At 50.0% G+C, this 26,060-nt stretch overlaps 1 protein-coding gene across 4 annotated transcripts in view; it reads right to left on the bottom strand.

Annotated features, from left to right (window-relative positions):
- Positions 1 to 26,060, bottom strand: part of LOC140410240 (NACHT, LRR and PYD domains-containing protein 3-like) — a 70,465-nt gene that overhangs the window by 8,564 nt on the left and 35,841 nt on the right. For all 4 annotated transcript variants that reach the window (XM_072498204.1, XM_072498202.1, XM_072498203.1 and 1 more), the window contains 3 exons: positions 20,318 to 22,046; positions 10,655 to 10,741; positions 3,222 to 3,392 (listed from right to left, as the gene is read on the bottom strand). In XM_072498204.1, the coding sequence (XP_072354305.1) occupies positions 3,222 to 3,392; positions 10,655 to 10,741; positions 20,318 to 22,046 (1,987 nt within the window). The remainder of the gene's footprint in view (positions 1 to 3,221; positions 3,393 to 10,654; positions 10,742 to 20,317; positions 22,047 to 26,060) is intronic.

Here is a 26,060-nt window from a genome sequence, read left to right as displayed (position 1 = left end):
ACAGGTTTGTTTCGAATCACTAGCTTTCGGAGCACTGCTCCTTCCTCAGGTGAATGATGAGGTATGTTCCAGAAACACATTATCTCTATATATATATATATATATATATATAGAGATAAAGTCAAAGATGCAAGACGATACTTTGAATACGAGCATTTGCAGTTAATCAAGTCTTTACAGTTCCAGAGATGGGGTAACCCCAGGTTAAAGAGGTGTGAATTGTCTCAAGCCAGGACAGTTGGTAGGATTTTGCAAGCCCAGGCCAGGTGGTGAGGGAATGTAATGCGACATGAATCCAAGGTCCCGGTTGAGGCCGTACTCATGTGTGCGGAACTTGGCTATATGTTTCTGCTCGGCGATTCTTCAGCAGTCAAGGGCATTCAGCCTCTGATCTTCGGGTAAGCGTTCTCCAAGGCGGCCTTCAGGACGAGCGACAACGCAGCTTCCTTCACCATCAATCCTGGAGTGGGCCTTGAACCAAGACTTTCTGATTTAGAGGCCGGGATGCCACCAATTGTGACACAAGACATCCTGATTTACTGGATTGAAGATGCTATATAAATGCAGCTTGCTCTAGTTATTAATAACACTATGATGTGATACTTGATGATACTGTACAGTGTTAGATATCCTGCGGTCATAAAGACAATCTCACAATTTTGTATTTTACACTCGGATTCCTCAGAGCTACAGAGTCTGAGAGCTTATTCGTTTTGATATTTTTGCAGGAATAGGCAATTCAGTCAGTTGAGCCTGCTCCTCCCTTCAAGGCAATCATGGCACATCATTGGCTTCAATGCTTTTCTCCAAACTATCCCCACATCCCTTTATATCGTTGGTATTTGGAAATCTGTTAAATTCTGCTTTAAACATGCTTATTGATTGAGCTTCCACAGTCCTCTGGGGGGGAATTCCAAACATTCACAACCCTCTGAGGAAATGGATTTCTCCTCATCTCGGTCCCAAGTGGCTTCACCCTTCTCTTGAAATTGTGTTCTCCGATTCTACAGCTCACTCACTCCAACTATTCCTATGCCCATCAGCAATTGGCACCGGGAATAATTCTGAGATTACTGCTTTTGAGGTCCTGCTCGAAAATCTGCTTTTAGCACCTCATCCCACTTCATATCTATGTCATTTGTACCAATATGGGCCACAACTCTTGGCTGTTCACCCTGAAGGATGCGCTGCAGCCACTCAGTGACATTCTTGACCCTGGCACCAGGTAGGTAGCACATACTGGTGTCATGTGTACAGCTGCAAGAACCCCTGCCTGATCCCCGACTATGGAATCCCCTATCACAATTGCTCTTCCACTCTGCTTCCCTCCCTGTTAACTGGGCCAACCGTGGGGGCCACAGAGGCGGCTTTTACTGCACTCCCCTGAGGAACTATCACCCACACCAATATCTAAAATGGAAAATCAATTAGCAAGTAAGATCGGCTCAGGGGACTCCCTCACTACTCGCCTAGTTCTCTTAAATTCCTGGCGGTCAAGCATGTCCTCTCTGCCTGCACACGCCTAAACTGCAGTGTAAGCACTTTCCTGGACATGCGATCCACGGAATTCTCTGCCGAGCAGATGTACAACAGTGACTCCAACCGCCGCTCAAGTCGCAAAACTTGAAACTCAAGTCTGCAGCCGGGAGACTTCCGACAGATGTGTTTAACTGGGACAGAAGGTGCGTCCATGTCTTCCCAAAATGCTGACAGCATTTTCTATTTTTAATCAAACTGAGAAGTTTGCAAGTTTAAATCTCTGGTATCGGAGTATATAATTAAATCAAATTGAAAATGTTATAGAATACATACCAAACATGGTAATTGTATAAACATATGATTTGTCCATCTTTTTACTCTGATGCATGCTTTTGAGAATAATTTTAAATTACTATTTAAAGGTTTCATTCCTAAATCTCGCAGTTTATTGAAACTCAGGTTCAGACCCATCAGTGACAGATTTGCATTGAGAACATGTGAGGCTGTTACTATTCAGCCTGGAGATCAGAGAGAGAAACATTACAGGAATCAGAGTAAATTTGCGGTATTAGAAATGGGACCTTTAGTAAATCATTTTCAGAATAAGTATAGAATTCTTAAGGAATTGGTTAGACACAGCATTAAGCCATCTCAGCAGAGAAACTGTTTGCTTTCTGTCTCTGGAAAAAAAAATAAACACGAGACCTCTGGGTCCAGCTTTTCATGTGTCATTCCAAAGTCAGTAGCTTGTGTCTTGTATCCACTTATCCATTGAAGTACCCGCTAAGGCCAACAAATGGCTCCCAGCATGAGATCAACTGAATGGTGGCCTCAAGTTATAGTGATGCATATCTGGGGGAAGGTGAAGACCCAGACACCTTTGTGGTCTCAGATCACCCGCCGCATCTGGTGGGCTTGCGTGTGGAAAGAAGGTCCGCAGTGGCCACAGCGGAGGGGTTGCTGGCTGATCAGGTGATCTGTGAAAGGGTAAGGGTGGCTACACAAAACTAAGGGGAGCCAAACAGGATGGACGAGGTTCTGCCTCTGTCGAGTGGGAAGCGCTGAAGGCGATGATCAGTGGGGCGTTGATTTCGATCTGCGTGCATAAAGAGATGGGGGAGCGGCTAGAAAGGCAAAGGTTAGTGGAGGCCATTCTGGAGGTGGACCAGAGGTATTCAGCAGCCTCTGAGGAGGCGTTACTAAAGGAGAAGCAGCAGCTCCGGATGGAGTTTCAGCTCATGTCTATGGGGAAGGAGGTGGGTCAGTTGTGTCGGGTCAGTGGGCGATGGACGAACATGGGGAAAAGGCCAGCAGGGTGCTTGCACATCAGTTGAGGCAGCAGGTGGCACAGAGGGAGATTGGTCGGATGGAAGATTTGAGGGGGTCAGGTGGTCACGGAGTCGGGGGAGGAAAACGGGATATTTGAGGCCTTTTATCGTCAGCTGTACGGTGGAGCATAGGAGGCGGAATTCTCTGCCCCGCCAGCTGGCCAATGGGGTTTCTCATTGTGCCATCGCATGCCATCGGGTAACTCTTGGGCGTGTGCGCCGCCGCCGATCCAGAGGATCCCGCTTGTCGACTGGATATTTTGTATAATCTGCCGATCCTTAAAAGCCCACATTAATAACGTTAATATAGTACGGGTCAGATGTAGTGATTACTAATGGCAGTCACTACAAATAATTTATAGTGTCAAGGCATCCAGTTATTATAAACACAATCTCTCACAGCTTGATACATACCACAGTTTCTGTATTTTACAGTCTGGATTCCTCAGAGCCTCAGACAGTAGTTTCACTCCTGAATCTCCCAGTTTATTATTACTCAGGTTCAGGTTTGTCAGTGACTGGTTTGTATTGAGAGCGGTGGTGAGATCCTCAGCACAATGATCAGTGAGAGTGTTATTATTCAGCCTGGAGATCAGAGAGAGAGCAATAGAAATAAGTACGGAAGGGGTGAAATTGGACATGCAAAGGGTTAAAGATAGACTGTACTGTATTGGTCGCCCAGGATACACATCTACTTCAATAGGCTTCAGATCAGGGTGGGATTCTCCAGTGCCCCACCTGCGTCTTTCTGGGATTCTCTCTTCCCACCAATGGTCAACTGGATTTCCTATTAAAGCCACCCCATGCTGCCGGGAAAACCGTGGGCAGGGGTGCGCTGCCGGTGGGAACAGAATCCCAACAGCCAGGGAATTCTGGACCAGGTGTTCCTATAATCACCAGCATTGCCAGGCTAGTACCCAGGTGGCACTGCCAACGTTCCAATGCCACTGTGCCCGTGTAACATCGGGAGCATCAGGATACCATCTGGGAACCCCCAATCACCTAGGAGACCCCCAAAGTGCCAGTACGCCGGGGTCATGTTTGTGGAAACGAGTGCTAAACGGCTACCGGTCAGGGTCTCAGAGGTGAGGCCGTTCATTCCTGCGCTTTGGGTAACTCCGGTGTAGACATATTCAAGTGAGACTAACTACTCACTTGAATATGGAACTGTGGATCCTGCCCTCAATGGCAGCTCGTGGCGTCGCGCAAGATCCCGAGTCGGGTGCGACGAGGCCGGTAAATCATGCCCCAGATTTTTCCTGATTTACATTCCTGCCCATCTGAATTATACTCTCACTGTTAAATATTAATACTGTGCAGAATTCTCTGTTCCCGTTGCAGTGAATAGAGCTTTGCCTGAGCGCCAAACTGGCAGCGATAGTGGGGCAGACTTGCAATGGAGAATCCAGGCCACATAATGGTCTGATTCTCCTTACCCGCTGGCAGCACACCTCCACCCATGGATTTCCCAGCGGCATAGGGTAGCTTCAATGGAAAATCCTATTGACAAGTGGTGGAAGTATAGAACCCTGCCACCAGCGAACGGTGCGCCGCTGAGAAATGGGCAACTGTGTATAATAGGCCTCCCTGCCACATGATCCCCTCACAATATTGGAACCGGTCGGTGAGGTTTACAACAGCTTTCTAAAGGCGGGAACAATCGAGCGGTTCCCACCAGTGGGGGGGGGGTAAGTATTGCCCCAGGGAGAAAGGGGTATGCCTGGGCAATCCCCCTGCCACAGATTGGCTGTGCCAGGGTGCAGTGTTTGGGCGGGCCCTCTGGAGATCCTGCGGTGTTCCTGTTGTGTGTGCTGGGGAAGGAGAAAGGGCCAAAGCCCTTCAGGGGGAGGAGTGGGGGAACTTGGTAGTGATCGGGGAAGATGCAGAGGGGCATGCGGAATCATCTGAGAAGGAGGAGGAGGTTGGCCAGGAGGGGCTGGAGGACAAGCCAAAGGAAGAGCAGGCAGATGGAGGATAGGCGGTGGCAAGGGTCCGACATGCCAGGAGGCGCAGGGAGGCCCTCATCATCTCCAGATTCCCCCGAGGATGAGGCTGTGCCCATCAGCTCAAACCCTCACACCATTTCCCTCCCTCACCCCCAACCCCCCTTCCCCCATTTTCCCCTCTTCCCCATTCCCGCATTCCCCCCTCCCATTTCACTCCCTCCCCAATCCGCCTCCTCCCATTTTCTCACTCCCCCATCCCCTTCCATTCCTCAACAACCCCTCACCCTCCCTTCCTCCATTTCCCCTCACTCCCCAATCCCCTCATTACATTTTGTTCCTCCCCCCTTTACCGCTCCCTCCCCCAGTCCCCCTCCTCCCATTATCCATCTCCACGCAATCACCCTCCCTACGCCATTTCCCCTTCTCTCCCCCCATCCCCACTCACCACCATTCCTTCCCCCAATCCCCTCTCACCACCATTCCTTCCCAATCCCCCCTCACCACCATTCCATCCCCTCTCACCACCATTCCTTTCCAATCCCCTCTCACCACCATTCCATCCCCTCTCACCACCATTCCTTCCCAATCCCCTCTCACTACCATTCCTTCCCCCAATCCCCTCACCACCATTCCATCCCCTCTCACCACCATTCCTTCCCCCATCCCCTCTCACCACCATTCCTTCCCAATCCCCTCTCACCACCATTCCTTCCCAATCCACTCTCACCACTATTTCCTTCCCCCAATCCTCTCTCACCACCAGTTTCCCCCAATCCCCTCACCACCATTGTTTCCCCCAATCCCCTCACCACTATTTCCTTCCCCCAATCCGCTCTCACCATCATTTCTTCCCCCAATCCCCTCACTGCCATTCCTTCCCCCAACCCCCTCTCACCACCATTCCTTCCCCCCATCCCCTCACCACCATTCCTTCCCAATCCCCTCTCACCACCATTCCTTCCCCCCATCCCCTCACCACCATTCCTTCCCAATCCCCTCTCACCACCATTCCTTCCCCCCATCCCCTCACCACCATTCCTTCCCCCCATCCCCTCACCACCATTCCTTCCCAATCCCCTCTCACCACCATTCCTTCCCCCCATCCCCTCACCAGTCCTTCCCCCCATCCCCTCTCACCATCATTCCTTCCCCCAATCTCCTCACCACTATTCCTTACCAATCCCCTCTCACCACCATTCCTTCCCAATCCCTTCACCACGATTCCTTCCCCGCATCCCCTCTCACCACCGTTCCTTCCCAATCCCCTCTCACCACCATTCCTTCCCAATCCCCTCACCGCCATTCCTTCCCCCAATCCCCTCTCACCACCATTCTTTCCCCCCATCCCCTCTCACCACCATTCCTTCCCAATCCCCTCTCTCCACCATTCCTTCCCAATCCCCTCTCACCACCATTCCTTCCCAATCCCCTCACCGCCATTCCTTCCCCCAATCCCCTCTCACCACCATTCTTTCCCCCCATCCCCTCTCACCACCATTCCTTCCCAATCCCCTCTCACCACCATTCCTTCCCCCAATCCCTTATCACCACCATTCCTTCCCCCCCCATCCCCTCTCACCACCATTCCTTCCCAATCCCCTCTCTCCACCATTCCTTCCCAATCCCCTCTAACCACCATTCCATCCCCTCTCACCACCATTCCTTCCCAATCCCCACTCACCACCATTCCATCCCCATCCCCTCTCACCACCATTGTTTCCCCCAATCCTCTCACCACTATTTCCTTCCCCCAATCCCCTCTCACCACCAGTTCCCTCCAATCCCCTCACCACCATTCCTTCCCCCAACCCCCTCTCACCACCATTCCTTCCCCCAACCCCCTCTCACCACCATTCCTTCCCCCCATCCCCTCTCACCACCATTCCTTCCCAATCCCCCCTCACCACCATTCCTTCCCCCCCATCCCCTCACCACCATTCCTTCCCCCAATCTCCTCACCACCATTCCTTCCCAATCCCCTCTCACCACCATTCCTTCCCCCCCATCCCCTCTCACCATCATTCCTTCCCCCAATCTCCTCACCACCATTCCTTCCCAATCCCCTCTCACCACCATTCCTTCCCCCCATTCCCTCACCACCATTCCTTCCCCCCATCCCCTCACCACCATTCCTTCCCAATCCCCTCTCACCACCATTCCATCCCCCATCACCACCATTCCTTCCCCCATCCCCTCTCACCACCATTCTTTCCCCCAATCCCATCTCATCACCATTCCTTCCCCCAATCCCCTCTCGTCACCATTCCTTCCCAATCCCCTCTCACCACCATTCTTTCCCCCAATCCCCTCACCACCATTCCTTCCCCCAATCCCCTCTAACCACCATTCCTTCCCCCAAACCCCCCTCACCACCATTTCTTCCCCCAATCCCCTCACCACCATTCCTTCCCCCAATCCCCTCACCACCATTCTTTCCCCCAATCCCCTCACCACCATTCCTTCCCCCATCCCCTCTCACCACCATTCCTTCCCCCATCCCCTCTCACCACCATTCCTTCCCCCAATCCCCTCTCACCACCATTCCTTCCCCCAATCCCCTCTCACCACCATATCCTTCCCCCCCATCCCCTCACCACCAGTCCTTCCCCCCCATCCCCTCTCACCACTATTCCTTCCCCCATCCCCTCTCACCACCATTCCTTCCCCCATCCCCTCTCACCACCATATCCTTCCCCCCCATCCCCTCACCACCAGTCCTTCCCCCCATCCCCTCACCACCATTCCTTCCCCCAATCCCCTCTCACCACCATATCCTTCCCCCCCATCCCCTCTCACCACCATTCCTTCCCCAAATCCCCACTCACCACCATTCCTACCCCCATCCCCTCTCACCACCATTCCTTCCCAATCCCCTCTCACCACCATTCCATCCCCCATCCCCTCTCACCACCATTCCTTCCCAATCCCCTCACCACCATTCCTTCCCCCAATCCCCTCTCACCACCATTCTTTCCCCCAATCCCCTCACCACTATTCCTTCCCCCAATCCCCTCTCACCACCATTCCTTCCCCCAATGCCCTCTCACCACCATTTCTTCCCCCAATCCCCTCACCACCATTCCTTCCCCCAATCCCCTCACCACCATTCTTTCCCCCAATCCCCTCTCACCACCATTCCTTCCCCCAATCCCCTCACCACCATTCCTTCCTCCCCATCCCCTCTCACCACCATTCCTTCCTCCCCATCCCCTCTCACCACCATTCCTTCCCAATCCCCTCACCACCATTCCTTCCCCCCATCCCCTCTCACCACCATCCCTTCCCCCAATCCCCCCACCATTGGCTGCCCTCCCCCTCCGATGTTCCCCGCCCCAACCAGCATGTTACCCCTCCACAGGTCTGTGTAACATCACTGCAGGGTGCTGGGCCTGAGTTGGCACTGTTATCACACAAGGCAGGAGAGCGATGATCACTCACTGTGAGGAAAGCTCTGGTGCTCCTCACTTTCTGCCAAAGTCGGATTCCTGTCTGCCTGCTGACAGCGCGCTCCCACCCACCCTCTGGACCGGGTCTGCATTGATTTTGGACCACTGTGCCGGGGGTGGGGGAGCAGGGAAGTCCACTGTGAAGATTAACATGACAGAGGCTTCATATATGTGAGATGTGACACATTTTAACTGTGAGATTTCCATTCCCCCTAGTGACAGATAGGGACCTGGCCAGTGCCCACACGGTGCTCCTCACTCTTCCTGATCGTTCATTGTCTAGGTGTGTCCCCGGGATGCACATCGGAGGTGGAGGTAGCCTGTTGCTTTCTGCATCCTGTGGCCTTTGATGCCCTTGGCAGATGGCCTCTGGAGGCAGGGGCCCCATCCGACTTACTGGTTTCAGTGGCGTTGCCATGCCACCCTGTTCTGCCTACTGCCCTCGAGATGCGCCAGTGTCAGCAAGGAGGATTCGGAAGAACTGGAGCCCATCGTTGTCTTCTTGGTGGCAACCCCCGGGTTGGCCAACAGCACTTCCTCCTCCCCGACGGTGCCCGTAGGGCCCTGGGGGACTAAGTGGGATGGAGGGGCAGCTGGAGTAAGCTCCAGAGGCCTCTGAGTCACCTGGCACTGCCAGTCCTGGAGACTCCACATTGTCTGCACCATGGTGTCGACACCCTGAGGCTGGGCCATGGTCTGAAGTGACTTGGTAATGTCCACGTCTGGGACACGTTACTCAGCGACTGGGCAATGATGCCGAGGCCCTCAGCTGTGGTCTTCACAGACTGAGCTATGCCCTGGACAGCATTACTCAAAACGCAGAGATCCTGCTCAAGGTTTACACTGCTGTTGCCACCCTATGTTGCCCTCAGTGTCGCGTATTGATAGCACCATCTCCTGCACCTGCAGCCTTTGGGGCTCTTCCAGTCGGTCTTGCAGTCGCTGGAATGTGGCTGACATCCACTCCTGAACCTCACCGCTGTGTCCCATCATCTGCATCAGCTCTGGAAGAACCTTGTCCAGAGATTCAGCTTCAACTGGGACCAGCTGTGTCCTGGGATCCAGCAGACCTCCAACCTCTGTCCCGTTTCGATGCTCCTGCCTCCACCTGATGTGCATCAGCAACTGTGTGGTGCTCACCAGATTTGTACCCCAGAAACCTGTCCACTAATGTCGCCCACCCAGGTATGTGTCTCTGCGCTGGTGGAAAGGGTGGGTAATAGTTGTGCCTCCTCTCCGGTGGTCTCCTCGGAGCCCTACTTTGAGGTGTTCTCTTGGATGGCAGGGGATGACTCCGGACGGCGCGGCCTCATCAGATGATGGTCTGCGAGACTATGTCAGTGAGGGGGAAGGATCATTTTGTCTGATGAACAACTCAGTTGAGACAGGTCATCTGGGTGAAGGGGCAGTGGATCCTCACCTCTCTGTTGGTGACTCCACATGCACCTGCGATTTCCAGGGCGTGTTCTTCATAAGAACCAGGAGCAGGAGTAGGCCATCTGGCCCCTCGAGCCTGCTCCGCCATTCAATGAGATCATGGCTGATCTTTTGTGGACTCAGCTCCACTTTCCGGCCCGAACACCTTAACCCTTAATCCCTTTATTCTTCAAAAAACTATCTATCTTTATCTTAAAAACATTTAATGAAGGAGCCTCTACTGCTTCATAAGGGGTGTGGACTAGAATCTCTGGGATTCCTCCCCCTTTCCAGTTTATTATGGCCTATCCTCTCCTGCGGGGACAAAGAGAGGGCATTGTGAGCTGTGTGCTTGATGGGTCAGGGATGTCTATAACAGATGACATGTGTGAGCACTGCACCTGGACAATAAGGGGTTGTGGCTTCTGAGAAACAAGTACGACGATCGGATGTGGGGAGGGTGGGAGATGCCAGCCAGCAGATTGGGGGGTTGGCTTTTGGGGGTGGCAAGCAGAACTGATGCTAGGAGAGAGGTGGTAACTTACCCTTGCAGCTCTTAAGTCTTCTTCCTACATTGGACGGCGGTCCTCCTCGTCATGCTGCCCCTACTGACAGCCACTGGCACTGCCTCCCAGGTGGCATTGCTGATCCAGCTGCTGGTCTTCCGACCTCCTCGGGAGGGGTGGGGGGGAACAGAGCTCCCGACGGGGTCAAAAAGCCTCATGCGGTCAGCATCGCCAATGGGAGTAGTAGTTCTGCGTGCTGCCATGCTTGTGTGTTGACTGGGAATGAGTGGTGGGAGAGTACTTAAAACCAGCTCCTTCTTGTTAATGATGGGACACTGAGGCACGAGTCGGGCGAATCAAACAGCGAGGGAGCCAGTACTGTCAAGAATCTCATGGGGGCTTAATTTTGGCACTTAGTGCCTTTGAATACAGGCCGTGATCTTGCCAACGTGACCATTGCGAAACACTCTGCCAAATGCACACAAAAGTTTCCATTGAATTGCGCCCATAATCTCTCACAGTCTTGCACTTACCTCAGTTTCTGTATTCTACAGTCTGGATTCTTCAGAGCCGCAGACAGTACTTCCATTCCTGAATCTCCCAGATTATTGTAGCTCAGTCTAAACAGGGAATTAAAAAAACATTAAATTGGGCATTGAGAAAAGGAGCTGGGTTTAGTTTTGGGTCAGAAACCACCATCAGTGGGCAACTGATTAGTTATGATTTTCATGAGGGGAAGTCGTTAGTTGTTATGCAGACAGGTTTCCTGTTCACTTAGAGTCAGTGGGAGTGGGAATGGAGGTGGGTCAGATGAAGTGTGGACTCATAAAGCCTCACATGGCAGCCACCACCGAGGCTGCTGGGTGTCCTGAGGTGTGGTCTGTGTCAAAGCTTCCCACAATAGCTTTGGGGAAGTGGGATGTCACAGGGAAGCCTGAGACCTGTCACCTGGGACAGGGCATCCTCCTCGCTTCATCAATGCTAAACTGGAGGTCATGAGGGAGTGGAGGGAGCTCCTCTTCTCCAAGGGCAATAGGAAGAGGCCACCTCATTGGGTAGCAGGGGCTCCACTTTATTCAGCATCATCTACCTTCACTGCCTTCCCCTCATCCTTCCTCACAACCTGCTGCTGTCCCAATGTACTGTCTCCTTCCAGTCCAAAATTGAACCTGGGTCCCTGATTTGATTTGGTTTATTATTGTTGCATGTATTAGTATACAGTGAAAAGTATTGTTTCTTGCATGCTGTACAAACAATGCATACCGTACATAGGGAAGGAGAGACTGCAGAATATGTTACAGGAATAGCAAGGTGTAGAAAAAAGATCAATTTAATACAAGGTAGGTCCGTTCAAAAGTCTGATGGCAGTCGGGAAGAAGCTGTTCTTGAGTCAGTTGGTACGTGACCTCAAACTTTGGTATCTTTTTTCTGACGGAAGAAGGTGGAAGAGAGCATGTCCGGGGTGCGTGGGGTCCTTAATTATGCTAGCTGCCTTTCTGAGGCAGCGGGAATTATAGATAGAGTCAATGGATGGGAGATTGGTTTGCGTGATGGACTGGGCTACATTCACGACCTTTTGTAGTTTCCTGCGGTCTTGGGCAGAGCAGGCTGGTGCTGTGAGGCAGCAGTGCTAACCACTGTGCCACCATGTCACCCTAATGCATGAATGTAAAAATTGTGGTGAAATGAGGCACATCAAATGTCAATGTTGGAGAAAGAAGCAACAAATTTAAACTTGGGATAGAGACATAGATGTTTACAGCATGGAAACAGGCCCTTCGGCCCAGCGTGTCCATGCCGCCCAGTTTCTATCATTAAGCTAGTCCCATTTGCCCGCATTTGGCCCATATCCCTCTATACCCACCCTGCCCATGTAACTGTCTAACTGCTTTTTAAAAGACAAAATTGTACCCGCCTCTACAGCCCGTTCCAGATGCTCACCACCCTCTGTGTGAAGAAACTTCCCCTCTGGTCTCTTTTGTACCTCTCTCCCCTCTCAGCTTAAACCTATGCCCTCTAGTTTTAGACTCCCCTACCTTTGGGAAAAGATGTCGACTATCTACCTTATCTATGCTTTAACTATTTTATAGACCTCTATAAGATCACCCCCAAGCCGCCTATGCTCGAGGGAAAAAAGTCACAGCCTATCCAGCCTCTCCTTATAACTCAGACCATCAGGTCCTGGTAGCATCCTCGTAAATCTCTTCTGCACTCCTTCTAGTTTAACAATATCCTTCCTATAATAGGGTGACCACAACGGAACACAGTGTTCCATGTGTGGTCTTACCAATGTCTTGTACAACTTCAACAAGACGTCCCAACTCCTGTATTCAATATTCTGACCAATAAAACCTAGCATGCTGAATGCCTTCTTCACCACCCTGACCATCTGCGACTCCACCTTCAAGGAGCTATGAACCTGTACCCCTAGATCTCTTTGTTCTTTAACTCTCCCCAACTCCCTACCATTAACTGAATAGGTCCTGCCCTGATTTGATCGACTAAAATGCACCACCTCACATTTATCCAAATTAAACTGCACCTGCCATTCACTGGCCCAACTGGTCAAGATCCTGTTGCAATCTTACATAACCTTCTTCATTATCCATTATGCCACTAATCTTGGTATCATCTGCAAACTTACTAACCATGCTTCCTACATTCTCATCCAAATCATTTATATATATATATATATATAGTACCGATCCGCGAGGCACACTGCTGGTCACAGGCCTCCAGTTTGAAAAACAACCCTCCACAACCACCCCTTGGCTTTGGTCGCCAAGCCAATTTTGTATCCACTTGCTTAATGAGATTTTCAACGGTCATAATTGACCTTAACTAAGATCTATGTTCCTCCCCGCCTATGTTTGGCGTACAATGCTAACACAAAAATTGGCAACTTGACATTGATACACTTCCCCATGCCAGTATTCATTGCAATTGCCCTGCCCATCTACCTTGGTTCCTGCCATCAAAGAGCCCAACATTCCAGCAACTAAATCAAAACTTGGAACTGATTCAAATGTTGTGCCAAATATCACAGGAAGCAACATCAGAAATCAATGCAGAGATTTTATGGTCACTGAAAATTTAATCGATTGGGGACAATTTGTTAATCATGTATGATGTGGGGTGGAGAGACCTAGGGGCAAAGTCGAGGAGTGTGGGTGTGGGAGAGATAAGAGGGTAGAACAGCACCTACAACAGATTGGGCATGGCGACAACGGAAACAAGGGTCATGGTTAGCGGTGTCCAGGAAGGAACACCAGTGGTCCTCGTAAACGTGTACGCGCCAACTGAGACGATGCGGCATTCATGAAGAAAACTATGGTGGAAATCCCCGACGTAGACACACACTGACTCATCATGGGTTGGGGGGGGGGGGGGGGGGGGACAAGACTTTAACTGCGTACAGGACCCACGGACATACAGATCAAACTGCAAGTCGGGGGGGAAAAAAAATCACACATGGAAGAAATTGGACGCTTTCTTGGAACAGATGGGGGTAATGGACCCATGGGAGGTACACACTCCCAGGAGGGAAGGAGTTCTTCTCCCAGATACACAAAGTATATCCCAGGATCGACTCTTGTATCGTGAGGAAAGCGTGGCTTCCAGGGGTAGCAAGAGCAGAGTGCTTCACAATCGTAATCTCCGCCAAACACTACGTGGATGTGAGGCTGGAGACGGGCCGGGCACAACGCCCCCCTCCACATGATGGTTGGACACAGCCCTCATGGCCGATAAGGCATTCTGCGAATGTACATCACGAGCCACAGACGGGTACGTTACCAACAAGAGTGGGGAGGTCTCACCCTCCACCCTCTGGGAGGCACTGAAGATCATAAGTTCACAAGATATAGGAACAGAATTAGGCCATTCGGCCCATCGAGTGTGCTCCGCCATTCTATCATGGCTGATATGTTCCTCATCTGCGACCTACGATGTTACAGACCAAGAGCTGAATTGTGAAATCAGCCAAAGCATCTCCTCCCTAGAACACATGACCTAGGAGCAGGAACAGGCAATTTAGCCTCCCGAGCCTAACGCCCTCAATGTGATAATGGCTGATCCCATCCCTACCTCAACACTCCACTGTCCTGCCTGTTCTCCATAACCCTTCAACCCATTACCAACCAAAAATCTGTCTAACTCCTCCTTAAATTTTCTCATTGTCCCTGCATCCACAGAACTCTGGGGTATCGAATTCCAGATTCACAACCCTTTGGGAGAAGTGGTTTTTCCTCAAATCTTGTGTAAATTTGCTACCTCTTATTCTAAGATCATGATCTCTCATTTTAGAATGCCCCACAAGAGGAAGCATCATCTCCACGAGTACTTTATCCATATCTTTTAGCATCTTGTATACCTCAATTGGATCTCCCCTCATTCTTCTAAACTCCAGAGAGTATAGGCCTAAACTGTTCAATCTCTCCTCATACGACAAATCTCTCGGGCTGGATTCTCCGATCCTGCAGCTATGTCCGCAGGATCCGTCTGGTCTCAGAACCAAAAGGTCAGCGCCGCCCCAGCACCAATCCTCCGTCCGGTGGGGGGGGGCTAGCAGCCGTGGGGCGTAAAGCCCGGCTTTACCTGCGGATTTGGACTCAGAATGGCCGGGTCTGTGGCCGCGCATGCAAATGCGCACCGTACGACATGGCACTGGCCCCGCGCAGACCAGGCATGCCAAAAACTGCCCCCCTGCAACCAGCCTCGCCACACCCGGACCAGCCCCCTTGTGGTGGCGCTGAACACAATCCGCAGCAGCCGTGAGAGGACCCCGAACGCTGTAAGCACGCGCCAGTGGCGGCTGCGGGTACTCGGCCCATCGGGGCGGAGCATTGGGGAGGGCCTCAGGTGACATCCTGAGGCCGTCCATACGGCATGCAGCGTACTCCCCGTGTATGCCATTTTGCTCGGGACGGAGCATCGCAAAAACGGCGCCGCCCCCGATTCCAACGTAAACGTGGATTCTCCGACCGATCGCCGAACGCAATTTCGGTCTCGCCGATTGGAAAATCCCACCCCACATCTCTGGAATCAATCTAGTGAACCCCCTCCGAACTGCGTCCAATGCCGCCAAGTCCAGGCCACATTTCCCTGCCTAGGGATCCTGCTAGACTGGCGGTCAGCAATACCCAAAGCTGCAGACTGGCTGTCCGACCTGGATGAATCTCTCAGGCTGGTGAAGATAAAATTTGCAGACCTGGGGATCGGAAGAGGACTTCCGCAGGACGTGGAAGCCGTTCGCCAACTTGTTCCAAGACCGGTTCGTCGCCAGCAACCAGCAAAGTGGTGGTGGTGGTGGGTGGGGGTGGGGTGGGTGTGGAAGGAGACAGGAATGAGCCATGGGACAAAAAGGAAACGGAAAGGTGAGGGCTAGGAGAGAGCAAAGGCACACAAAGAGAATGCGAGGGACAAGGGACAAAACCGCAAGAGTCTGGTCCGAGGGCAAGCTGAAGCCCAAACCAAACTGGAAATAGACACATAGAACATACAGTGTAGGAGGCGGCCATTCGGCCCATTGAGTCTGCACTGACCCACTTAAGCGCTCACTTCCACACTATCCCCGGAACCCAATAACCCCTCCTAACCTTTTTGGTCACCAAGAGCAATTTATCATGGCCAATCCACCTAACCTGCATGTCTTTGGATTGTGGGAGGAAACCGGAGCCCCCGGAGGAAACCCACGCAGATACGGGAAGAACGTGCAGACTCCGCACAGACAGTGACACAGCGGGGAATCGAACCCGGGAACCTGGCGCTGTGAAGCCACAGTGCTATCCACTTGTGCTACCGTGCTGCACCTAATGTGAATGTGAATACGTGCTCTCTGCTCTGACCATTTAGGGATTGTAACATATGTATGCCGGCTAAATGGGCTCACTGCCAAAGCGGGAGAGAAGCTACCTGCTTGTATATGTATGGGTTAGTTTCTGGTTTTCCTTTTCTGTTTGGTACGGTTTTATAATGTGTCACTCATAAATTGTGAAATATAAGATGTGAAAATTCAATAAATATATATATATTTTTTTTAAATAGTGTTTGATGGGATCTCACCCGCATATAGTACACCTCACCCCATTGCTCTTTTAACTGAATGGAAAAGAAAACAGTGAGCAATGTAGATTGGTAAGAAAATTCACTATCAGGAATATCAAGAAATCAGGAATAGTAAGGTGCAAAACTCACTGATAGGAGTAGTAAACAAAGAAATAACTGATGCATGATAAAATATTAAAACATGCTGCTGTGCAGAGACACCTGGGTGTGCTAGTGCATGAGTCGCAAAAAGTTGGTTTACAGGTGCAACAGGTGATTAAGAAGGCAAATGGAATTTTGTCCTTCATTGCTAGAGGGATAGAGTTGAAGACTAGGGAGGTTATGCTGCAATTGTATAAGGTGTTAGTGAGGCCACACCTGGAGTATTGTGTTCAGTTTTGGTCTCCTTACTTGAGAAAGGACGTACTGGCACTGGAGGGTGTGCAGAGGAGATTCACTAGGTTAATCCCAGAGCTGAAGGGGTTGGATTACGAGGAGAGGCTGAGTAGACTGGGACTGTACTCAGAATTTAGAAGGATGAGGGGGGATCTGATAGAAACATATAAGATTATGAAGGGAATAGATAGGATAGATGCGGGCAGGTTGTTTCCACTGGCGGGTGAAAGCAGAACTAGGGGGCATAGCCTCAAAATAAGGGGAAGTAGATTTAGGACTGAGTTTAGGAGGAACTTCTTCACCCAAAGGGTTGTGAATCTATGGAATTCCTTGCCCAGTGAAGCAGTAGAGGCTCCTTCATTAAATGTTTTTAAGATAAAGATAGTTTTTTGAAGAATAAAGGGATTAAGGGTTATGGTGTTCGGGCCAGAAAGTGGAGCTGAGTCCACAAAAGATCAGCCATGATCTCATTGAATGGTGGAGCAGGCTCGAGGGGCCAGATGGCCTACTCCTGCTCCTAGTTCTTATGTTCTTATGTAGAAATGGTACAGCAGTTATCAGGGGGATTTTAATCTACATATCGATAGTTTTACCAGGTCAATCAAGGCAGCTTTGAGGAGGAGTTTACAGAATGTATCCGTGATAATTCCCTAGAACAGTACGTATGCAACCTATGAGGGAACAAGCGGTCCTAGATCTGGTCCTGTGTATTGAGACTGGATTGATTAATGATCTCATAGTTAGGGATCCTCTCGGAAGGAGTGATCACAATCTGGTGGAATTCAAAATACAGATGGAGGGTGAGAAGGTAAAATCAAACAGTAGAGTTTTGTGCTTAAACAAAGGAGATTACAATGGATAGAGATAAGAGCTGGCTAAGGTAGACGGGGAGCAAAGACTTTATGGCGAAACAGTTGAGGAACAGTGGAGAACCTTCCAAGCAATTTTTCACAGTGCTCAGCAAACATTTATACCAACAAAAAGGAAGGACGGTAGAAAGAGGGAAAATCGACCATGGATGTTGAAGGAAATAAGGGAGAATATCAAATTGAAGGAAAAAGCATACAAAGTGGCAAATATTAGAGAGACACTAGAGGATTGGGAAATCTTTTTGGGGCAACAGGAAGCTACTAAAAAGCTATAAAGAAGAGGAAGATAGATTGAGAGTAAACGTGCGCAGAATATAAAAACAGATAGCAAAAGTTTCTACAAATATATAAAACAAAAAAGACTGGCTAAGATAAATATTGGTCCTTTTGAGGATGAGAAGGGAGATTTAATAATGGGAGATGAAGAAATGGCTGAGGAACTGAACAGGTTTTTTGGGGTCGGTCTTCACAGTGGAAGACACAAATAACATGCCAGTGACTGATGGAAATAAGGCAATGACAGACGAGGACCTTGAGACGACTGTTATCACTAAGGAGGGAGTGATGAGCAAGCTAATGGAGCTATAAAGGTAGACAAGTCTCCTGTCCCTAATGGAACGCATCCAAGGATACTAAATGAGATGGCTAGGGAAATTGCAAATGCACTTGTGATAATTTACCAAAATTCACTAGACTCTGGGGTGGTCCCGGCGGATCGGAAATTAGCAAACATGACACCACTGTTTAAAAAAGGAGGTAGGCAGAAAGCGGGTAATTATAGGCCAGTTAGATTAATTTTGGTAGTAGGGAAGATGCTGGAATCTATCATCAAGGAAGAAATAGCGAGGCATCTGGATGGAAATTAGACGGAAGCAGCATGGGTTCATAAAAGGGCAGGTCGTGCCTATCTAATTTAGAGGAATTCTTTGAGGACATTAACAGTGCGGTAGACAACGGGGAGCTAATGGATGTGGTATATCTGGATTTCCAGAAAGCTTTGATCAAGATGCCACACAAAAGTTTGCTGCATAAGATAAAGACGCATGGCGTTAAGGGTAAAGTAATAGCATGGATAGAGGATTGGTTAATTAATAGAAAGCAAAGAGTGGGGATTAATGGGTGTTTCTCTGGGTGGCAGTCAGTAGCTAGTGGTGTCCTTCAGGGATCAGTGATGGGCCCACAATTGTTCACAATTTACATAGATGATTTGGAGTTGGGGTCCAAGTGCAATGTGTCCAAGTTTGCAGACGACACTAAGATAAGTAGTAAAGCAAAAAGTGCAGAGGATACCAGAAGTCTGCAGAGGGATTTGGATAGGTTAAGTGAATGGGCTAGGGTCTGGCAGATGGAATACAATGTTGACAAATGAGAGGTTATCCATTTTGGTAGGAATAATAGTAAAAGGGATTATTTAAATGATAAAATATTAAAACATGCTGCTGTGCAGAGGGACCTGGGTGTGCTAGTGCATGAGTCGTAAAAAGTTAGTTTACAGCAACAGGTGGTTAAGAAGGCAAATGGAGTTTTGTCCATTCCAGGGATGGAGTTTAAGACTAGGGAGGTTCTGCTGCAATTGTATAAGGTGTTAGTGAGGCCACACCTGGAGTATTGTGTTCAGTTTTGCTCTCCTTACCTCAGAAAGGATGTACTGGCGTGGAGGGTGTGCAGAGAAGATTTACTAGGTTAATCCCAGAGTTGAGCAGGTTGGATTACGAGGAGAGGTTGAGTACACTGGGACTGTACTCATTGGAATTTAGAAGGACGCGGGGAGGATCTTATAGAAACATATAAAATTATGAAGGGAATAGATAGGACAATTGTTTCCACTGGCGGGTAAAAGCATAGCCTCAAAATAAGGGGAAGTAGATTTAGGACTGAGTTCAGGAGGAACATCTTCACCCAAAGGGTTGTGAATCGATGGAACTCCTTGCCCAGCATGGCAGTTGAGACTCCTTCATTAAATGTTTTCAGGATAAAGATCGATAGTTTTTTGAAGAATAAAGGAATAAAGGGTTATGGTGTTCGGGTGGGAAAGTGGAGCTGAGTCCACAAAAGATCAGCCATGATCTCATTGAATGGCGGAGCAGGCTCGAAGGGCCAGATGGCCTACTCCTGCTCCCAGTTCCTATGTTATCACTTGTTTGAGCACTGGTAAAAACCACTTTTACCACTCTCAGTATTTACTACAGAGTTGTCGATGTGCAGCCTATAAATGGCCTTCAGTCTGGTCTCATTCCCCGATGATGAGAATTACCCGCCTGCGCTCAGTGACTGGTCTTATCAAGTTTTGGAGGACTCATCTCATGTCTGCTATTGCTTCAATTTGGGATTTTATAGAACTGCCACGATTTCCTGAGAGTTAAATGAGAAAGTAGCCATCTCCTATGCTGCAATAACTCTGTGCATTACGTTCATCGGTATAATACCTTGAAATGAGTTATATAGGTATTGTGAAACAGAGCTAACTGCTGCTGTAAAATCCATCTCCCTGGATTTCATACAAGGAAAGTTTATTCTGCCCCTTTACAAGGTTACAATGCTCCTCTTCTGCTGGTTTATTAGGGTGGCGTGTCTCCAACTGTATTACATTATTTTTATCTGCACTAGTATTTAATATGTTCAAAATACGCATACTATGTTGTTTCTTGTAAATAGATACAGTTTTATTTGATCTCAATTCCACAATCTAACTCTTTGAGAGTCACCACTAAGTAAACCCATAAATTGCTGATAAGGACACCATTCTTAAATTTCCAACTTGGAACTTTGAGCAGTTTTCCTGACTCTGCTTCACTTTCCTTGAATTGGAAGGGTTTTGCTTCTGCAACATAGCAAATGGTTTCTTTACAATGGAAATTCCAGCTATGGTACCAAACAAACAGTTACCTCAGCTCCTGGCATTTGTGCAGAACGGATATCAACTGCTGGAGTCCTTTACACTGAATGGAGCATTCTCTTAGATCGAGGTGTTTTACTGTATCACAGAGTCCAATGACATGAGACAGGACCGCACAATCAATCGGAGTCAGTCGCAATTCACTGAAGGTGAGTGTTTCCACAGATCCCACTGTGTTCTGAGTCAGTGTTTTATTCTGAGACTCAAACAGGTAGTGGAATGTGTTCAGCAGGTTCCTTTTACTGGTTTCAATCTCTGTGTTTCCGATCTGTCCTTCAACCTTCGCCTTCACCCAGTCAATCACTCCACAGGTTGTCTGATGAGAAAATCGACCCAGAATCTCCTCCAGGGGCCAAGCTGCCTGTGCGGAGGCGAGGCCAGAAACAAAACGGAGAAATATTTCAAATCTCCCATCTTCCTTGCTGTGGGCCTCACTGAGGAGTTTCCCGATATCCCCGGGAGCTGGAGTCAGGAACTGTGCGAGTGCAGCTACAAACTCCTGGATGGTGAGGTGTGGGAATGTGTAAACCACACTCTGGACAGAATCATCTCTCTCCAAAAGTTCCATCAGGAACCCAGAAAGAAACTGGGAAAGTTGCAGATTGTAATCGATCAAATCTCCATTTCTAAACACAATCTTCTTCTCGGAGACTCCTGTGAAGGCCATCTCACCAAGCTTCAGTAACACATCGCGGGGGTTTTCAATCTCTCGGCCATGGTTTTTCAGAATGTTGTAAATATAGTAGGAATATAGTTGGGTGATGGTCTTGGGAACTTGCTGCTGTTTCCTGTCTCTTTGTGTAAAGAAGGGACCCAGTGACAGACCGAGGATCCAGCAGTAGGAAGGGTTGTAGCACATGGTGTACAGGATCTCGTTCTCCTCCACATGTTTGAAAACAGCTGCTGCCACCGTCTGATCTTCAAAAAACTTGTTGAAATATTCCTTTTGTTCTTCATGATTAAATCCCAGGATTTCAGCCCAGACACTGATCCCAGCCTTTTCCAATAAATGTAATGCAGTGGGGCGGCTGGTCACTAGCACTGAACATCCTGGGAGCAGCTTGTGCTGTATTAAACTGTACACAATGTCAGACACTTCACACCAGCTTTCGGGATCTGTGCACATGGACGGAGGTTCTGTATTTTCAGCAAAATCAATACTGCCCTTGAATTCATCCAAACCATCGAATATAAACAGCAATCCCTCTGGATTCTTCCAGAGCTCTCCCAGAACATTCCCAAAGTAAGGATACTGATCCCGTATCAGATTCCTCAGGTTTATTCTACAGTTAATTGTGTTCAAATCCCGGAATTTAAAACTGAAAACAAATTGAAAGTGTGGGTATATTTTCCCAGTGGCCCAGTCATAAACAATCTTTTGTACCATTGTTGTTTTTCCAATTCCCGGGACTCCACTCACTGCTGCTGAACTCCCAGATTTGGATTTTCTCTGGGAAAAGCTGCTCTGGAACAATTGATCAGGTCGGATTTTTTCCAGTTCTCTCTGGAGATCTTTCTCTCTCCACTCTTCATGGTCTCGGCCTCTTGCCAGCAATTCATGTTCTACTAGTGTCCGATCTCGAACAGTAGAAATGACCGTTAGCTCAGCGTATCGATCAACCAGCTGGAAAATCTTAACCTTCTCCTTTATTAGGATAGTGTTCACTCTCAGTGTTTCAGTTTGTACCCGGAGTGTCTCCTTGTGTTTCTGTTGAACATCTTCAATTAGAACAGACAGAAAGTAGTTCTCAATGTTAGTTCTATTAATATGACAAAATCAATGCTATCTCACTGAATAGACAGATTTAATTCAGTTTCTGTTGAACTTTGTGCAGGAATTAAAATTCAGATATTGTAAACCTCACCTTAAAGTGAGGAACTTCCAAGGCAAATGTCTAATCTTTACTTAACATAGAAATTTTGCAATGGTGACAGTTTCCCTCTGCAGGGAATACTTCCCAATCTGCCCTTACTTCATACATCCTATTACGAAATCACAAGCATCTTTGTTATCCAACCGTAGCTTTACTGGTTGATCAATCTGTGCATCCATGTTAATCATCTAGAGAAATGGTAAGTGGCATAGTAAATATGACTAGGAGAGGAGAGGAAGTTGGCGGGGGGGGGGGGGGGGGGGGGGGGGGGGGGGTGACAGCAATTATTCGGCATCCTGCCTTCAGCAGATTACCGTTGATATTGAGCGCAATCTTCCGGCCTCACTACACTCAAGCTCAAGCGAAACGAGGCGGTAAATAGCAAAAGCCAAAAACCGCCAGGCGCCAAACAGTTTGCGATCAACTGGCCCGCTCACCCAGGTGAAATCGGAATCGTAGCATGGCAAGAAACCAATTATTAGCACTTTTAAGCCAATTATCCATACAATTAACGAGAGCCACCCCTTATCCAATAGCCTCCTGTCAGCCTCCCCAGTGGTCACGCTGGCGCCTATTAAAAGACTCCTTTTTAAAAATGTGAACCTGACGGAAGGGCTTCTGTGGGGAGCCGGGGAGGTGAGTAGCCATCTTTGCTCACTGGCAAAGGGCCCGGGGCGCTGGGTTTGCTGCCCCTGTGCTCGGTGGGGGATGGAGGACACTCGGTTGGAGGTGGGACCTTCCATTGGGGGTGGGCCGCCATGGGAGGGTGGTACTCATTGCACCACCATGTCAACCCGTGGATCATGTATACCTATTCCAAAGGCAACCCACAGGTGCATCCGGCAGGTCACAAATGCCCTGTATACCCAGGCGGAAAACTACATTGTCTTTGACATGGGCCAAGCAGGTTTCTCCTCCATCGCCGGGATGCCCCAGGACCAGGGGGTCATAGATGCCATGCATGCTGTTCTGTGCTCACCGGGCCATCTGGGGGTGCCCTACGTTAACCAAAAGGAGATCCACTCCCTCACCATACAACTCATCTGTGACCACCAGATGAAGATAATGTACATTTTTAAACTCCTTTTAAAAATGTGAACCAGGGAGTGTGCACGACAGCTACATCCTGGGGCACTCAGTCAACGCTGCCCTCTTCGAGGAGCACCCCAGGATGAGGGGCTGGCACTTGGGGGATAAGGGGTATCCGCTGAGGACCTGGCAAATGACGGCGTAAGGAGGCCGGAGACTGAAGTAGAAACCCAGTGCAAGGAGGCCCACGCAGCCACCCGGGCTGTCATGAAGAGGTGCATCAGACTCCTCAAGATGCGGTTCCGATGCCTCGACCGCTCTGGAGGTGCCCTCCAGTACACCGCCCGGTGGGTCGCCTGCTTTGTTGTGGTCTGCTGTGTCCTCCACAACCTGGCACAGCATGGGCGACGAGCTGGAGGTTGGTGACGAGGAACATGTGCCCACGGCGGAGGAGATGGGAGAGGAGGAGGACGAGGATGATGAGGAGGTGCTGGACCAGCAGGGGCTGGAGGACGAGGCTGGGGAGGAACCTGAGGCCCAGCCGGAGGAGAAGCGGCAGGGGTGAGGGTCCGGCAAACCCCCGAGGGTCAGGGAGGCCCTCATACCCGACCAATTCATTTAGCAGGTGGCCTGGTCCAACGTCGCATCCTTACCCACCCACCATCCCCATTTCCCACATTCCCAGGGTATGTGTCACACCTCTCCAGGGTGCTGGGACTGTGTCGGCACTGACCATGGGTCACTGTTGAGGGCAGGGGGGTGAACATAATCTGCGGAGAGCTGAGCGCTGGTGCTCCTTAATCTAAGCCATAATCTGACCCCTGCCTGGGGGTTCCTGCCTCCACCAGATGTGCATCAGCAGCTGTGTGGTGCTCACCAGATTGTGTCCACTAGCATTTCCCACTGAGGTGTGTGTATCTGCGCTGGTGGAGGGTGGGATGACAGCTGTGCTGCGACTATAACAGTTGCATCCTCGGAGCTCTCCCCTTAGTGGACAGGAGAAGGGGCCTTCCGGGATGGGCCGGTGTCGTCGGCTGCTGGATCTGCAGGTGAATGGACATGTGGTCTGTGAGAGGGATGGATGGATCGGTCACTAAGGCAATCACTACTCATGTTCGACAGGTCCCCCTGGTGGAGCTCGGTGGTTCCTCACCCCTGCGGCGTCCGCCAGCCTTGGCCACACCGGACACCTCCAGGGCTCACCCCTCGAAGGTGGTGAGGATTCTTAAGTCCGGCACCCCACCGCCAGTCTGGGCCATCTCCCGCCGATTATGGGAGAGCTTTTTCTGAGGTGACACAGATAGGGCATTGTTAACCACACGCGTGGTTCATAGTTGTGGGGGTGAAGGGGTGGGTGGAGAGAGGATTGAAGTGGGAGGGATGGAGGGAGGATGGGATGGAGGGAGGGTTTGAGAGGGTGGGTGGAGGGAGTGCTGAAGGGCGAGGGGTATTGAGGGAGGGCGGGACGTTGATGTCTACTCACTCGTGCTGCCCGGTGTAGGTTATTGACCTTCTTTGGGAGCTGGGGCCAGTCCTCCTGGTCACACTGCCCAAGTTGACTGCTGCCGCCACCTCGTCTCAGGCAGCACTGGCTGCTTTGTGCCTCACCCTCCGGCACCCTCGGGGGAAGAGGACAACCCTCCTGGCCTCCACCGTGTCTAGGAGCCTCCCCAGGTCAGTGTCCCCGAATCTTGGGGCCGGTCTCCTTTGTTGCGAGCTGGCGGGGGTTGGCTGAGCAAGTGCAGCTTATGTGCTGCTTGACCTCCTTAGCAGGGGGCTGGCGACCATGGTCCCAGCGAATCAACTAACGAAACGGCATTCGGGACGAGAAGCCTTGGAAGCCTCATTAAATGGACCACTTAACGTTGAATAGTGTTGCCGACCTCGCTGGGCCGAGCGCCGGGAAACTTGCAACAATTCCCACCCGCTCCATTGTGTGCATACTGGGAAAGAAACAGTTATGAAGAGTGAAAAGTGATACTGTTATTGTATCAGGCTGTGGGCCGGTTATCTGGGTAGCACTGAGGGAGGGATAGATTGTGAACTGACACAGATTGCACCTTCAGACAATCTGACCTGCTGAACTTCTGACCCCATAATCTCACTCTCACAAAGACAGCCTATATCCACCTTCATAACCTCATCCATTGCTGCTTTGGTCTCATCTCATTTGCTGTTGAAATCTGCATCGATACTTTCGTTAATTCCAGTCTCGAATCATTCAATGGTTGACCTTGCACTTCCTGTAAGCCTGAGCTCATTCAGAACTGTTTTCCATTTTCTAATTTGCATCACAAGACAGGTAGAGGGATCCCGAATCCAGGAACAAAGGAGCCTCAGCTCTTGACCTTGTACAACAGGTATGAGGTACTTGTTCCGGGTGGATGAGGAAAAGGGCTGGAGGGAGGATGAGCTAGTGCAGCTTAAGTGCTGCTCGGCCTTGTTAGCTGGGTGGGGGGAGGCGACCGTGGTCCCGGCGAATCAGCTGGCAAGCCGGCAGTCGGGATGAGAAGCTGCTACATTGTACAGGAGGCTATTCAAGCAGGGAGAGCAAAAAGCCAAGTGGCAGCTGTAGGGGATTCTACAATTAGGGGGATTCATAGCATCCTTTGTAAAAGGGACCGAGAGTCCCGCATGGTATGTTGCCTGCCCGGTGCCAGGGTGAGGGACATCTCTGACTGGCTCGAAAGGATATTGGAGTGGGAGGGGGAGGACCCAGTTGTTGTGGCCCACGTTGAGACAAACAACATAGGCCAGACTAGGAAAGAGGGCCTGTTGAGGGATCATCAGGCACTAGGAACTAAATTAAAGAACAGGTCAAGGGTTATAA

Source organism: Scyliorhinus torazame, chromosome 4 (genome assembly GCF_047496885.1).
Source record: "Scyliorhinus torazame isolate Kashiwa2021f chromosome 4, sScyTor2.1, whole genome shotgun sequence".
NCBI classification, from domain to species: domain Eukaryota; kingdom Metazoa; phylum Chordata; class Chondrichthyes; order Carcharhiniformes; family Scyliorhinidae; genus Scyliorhinus; species Scyliorhinus torazame.
This window is presented reverse-complemented; position numbering and strand designations above follow the sequence as displayed.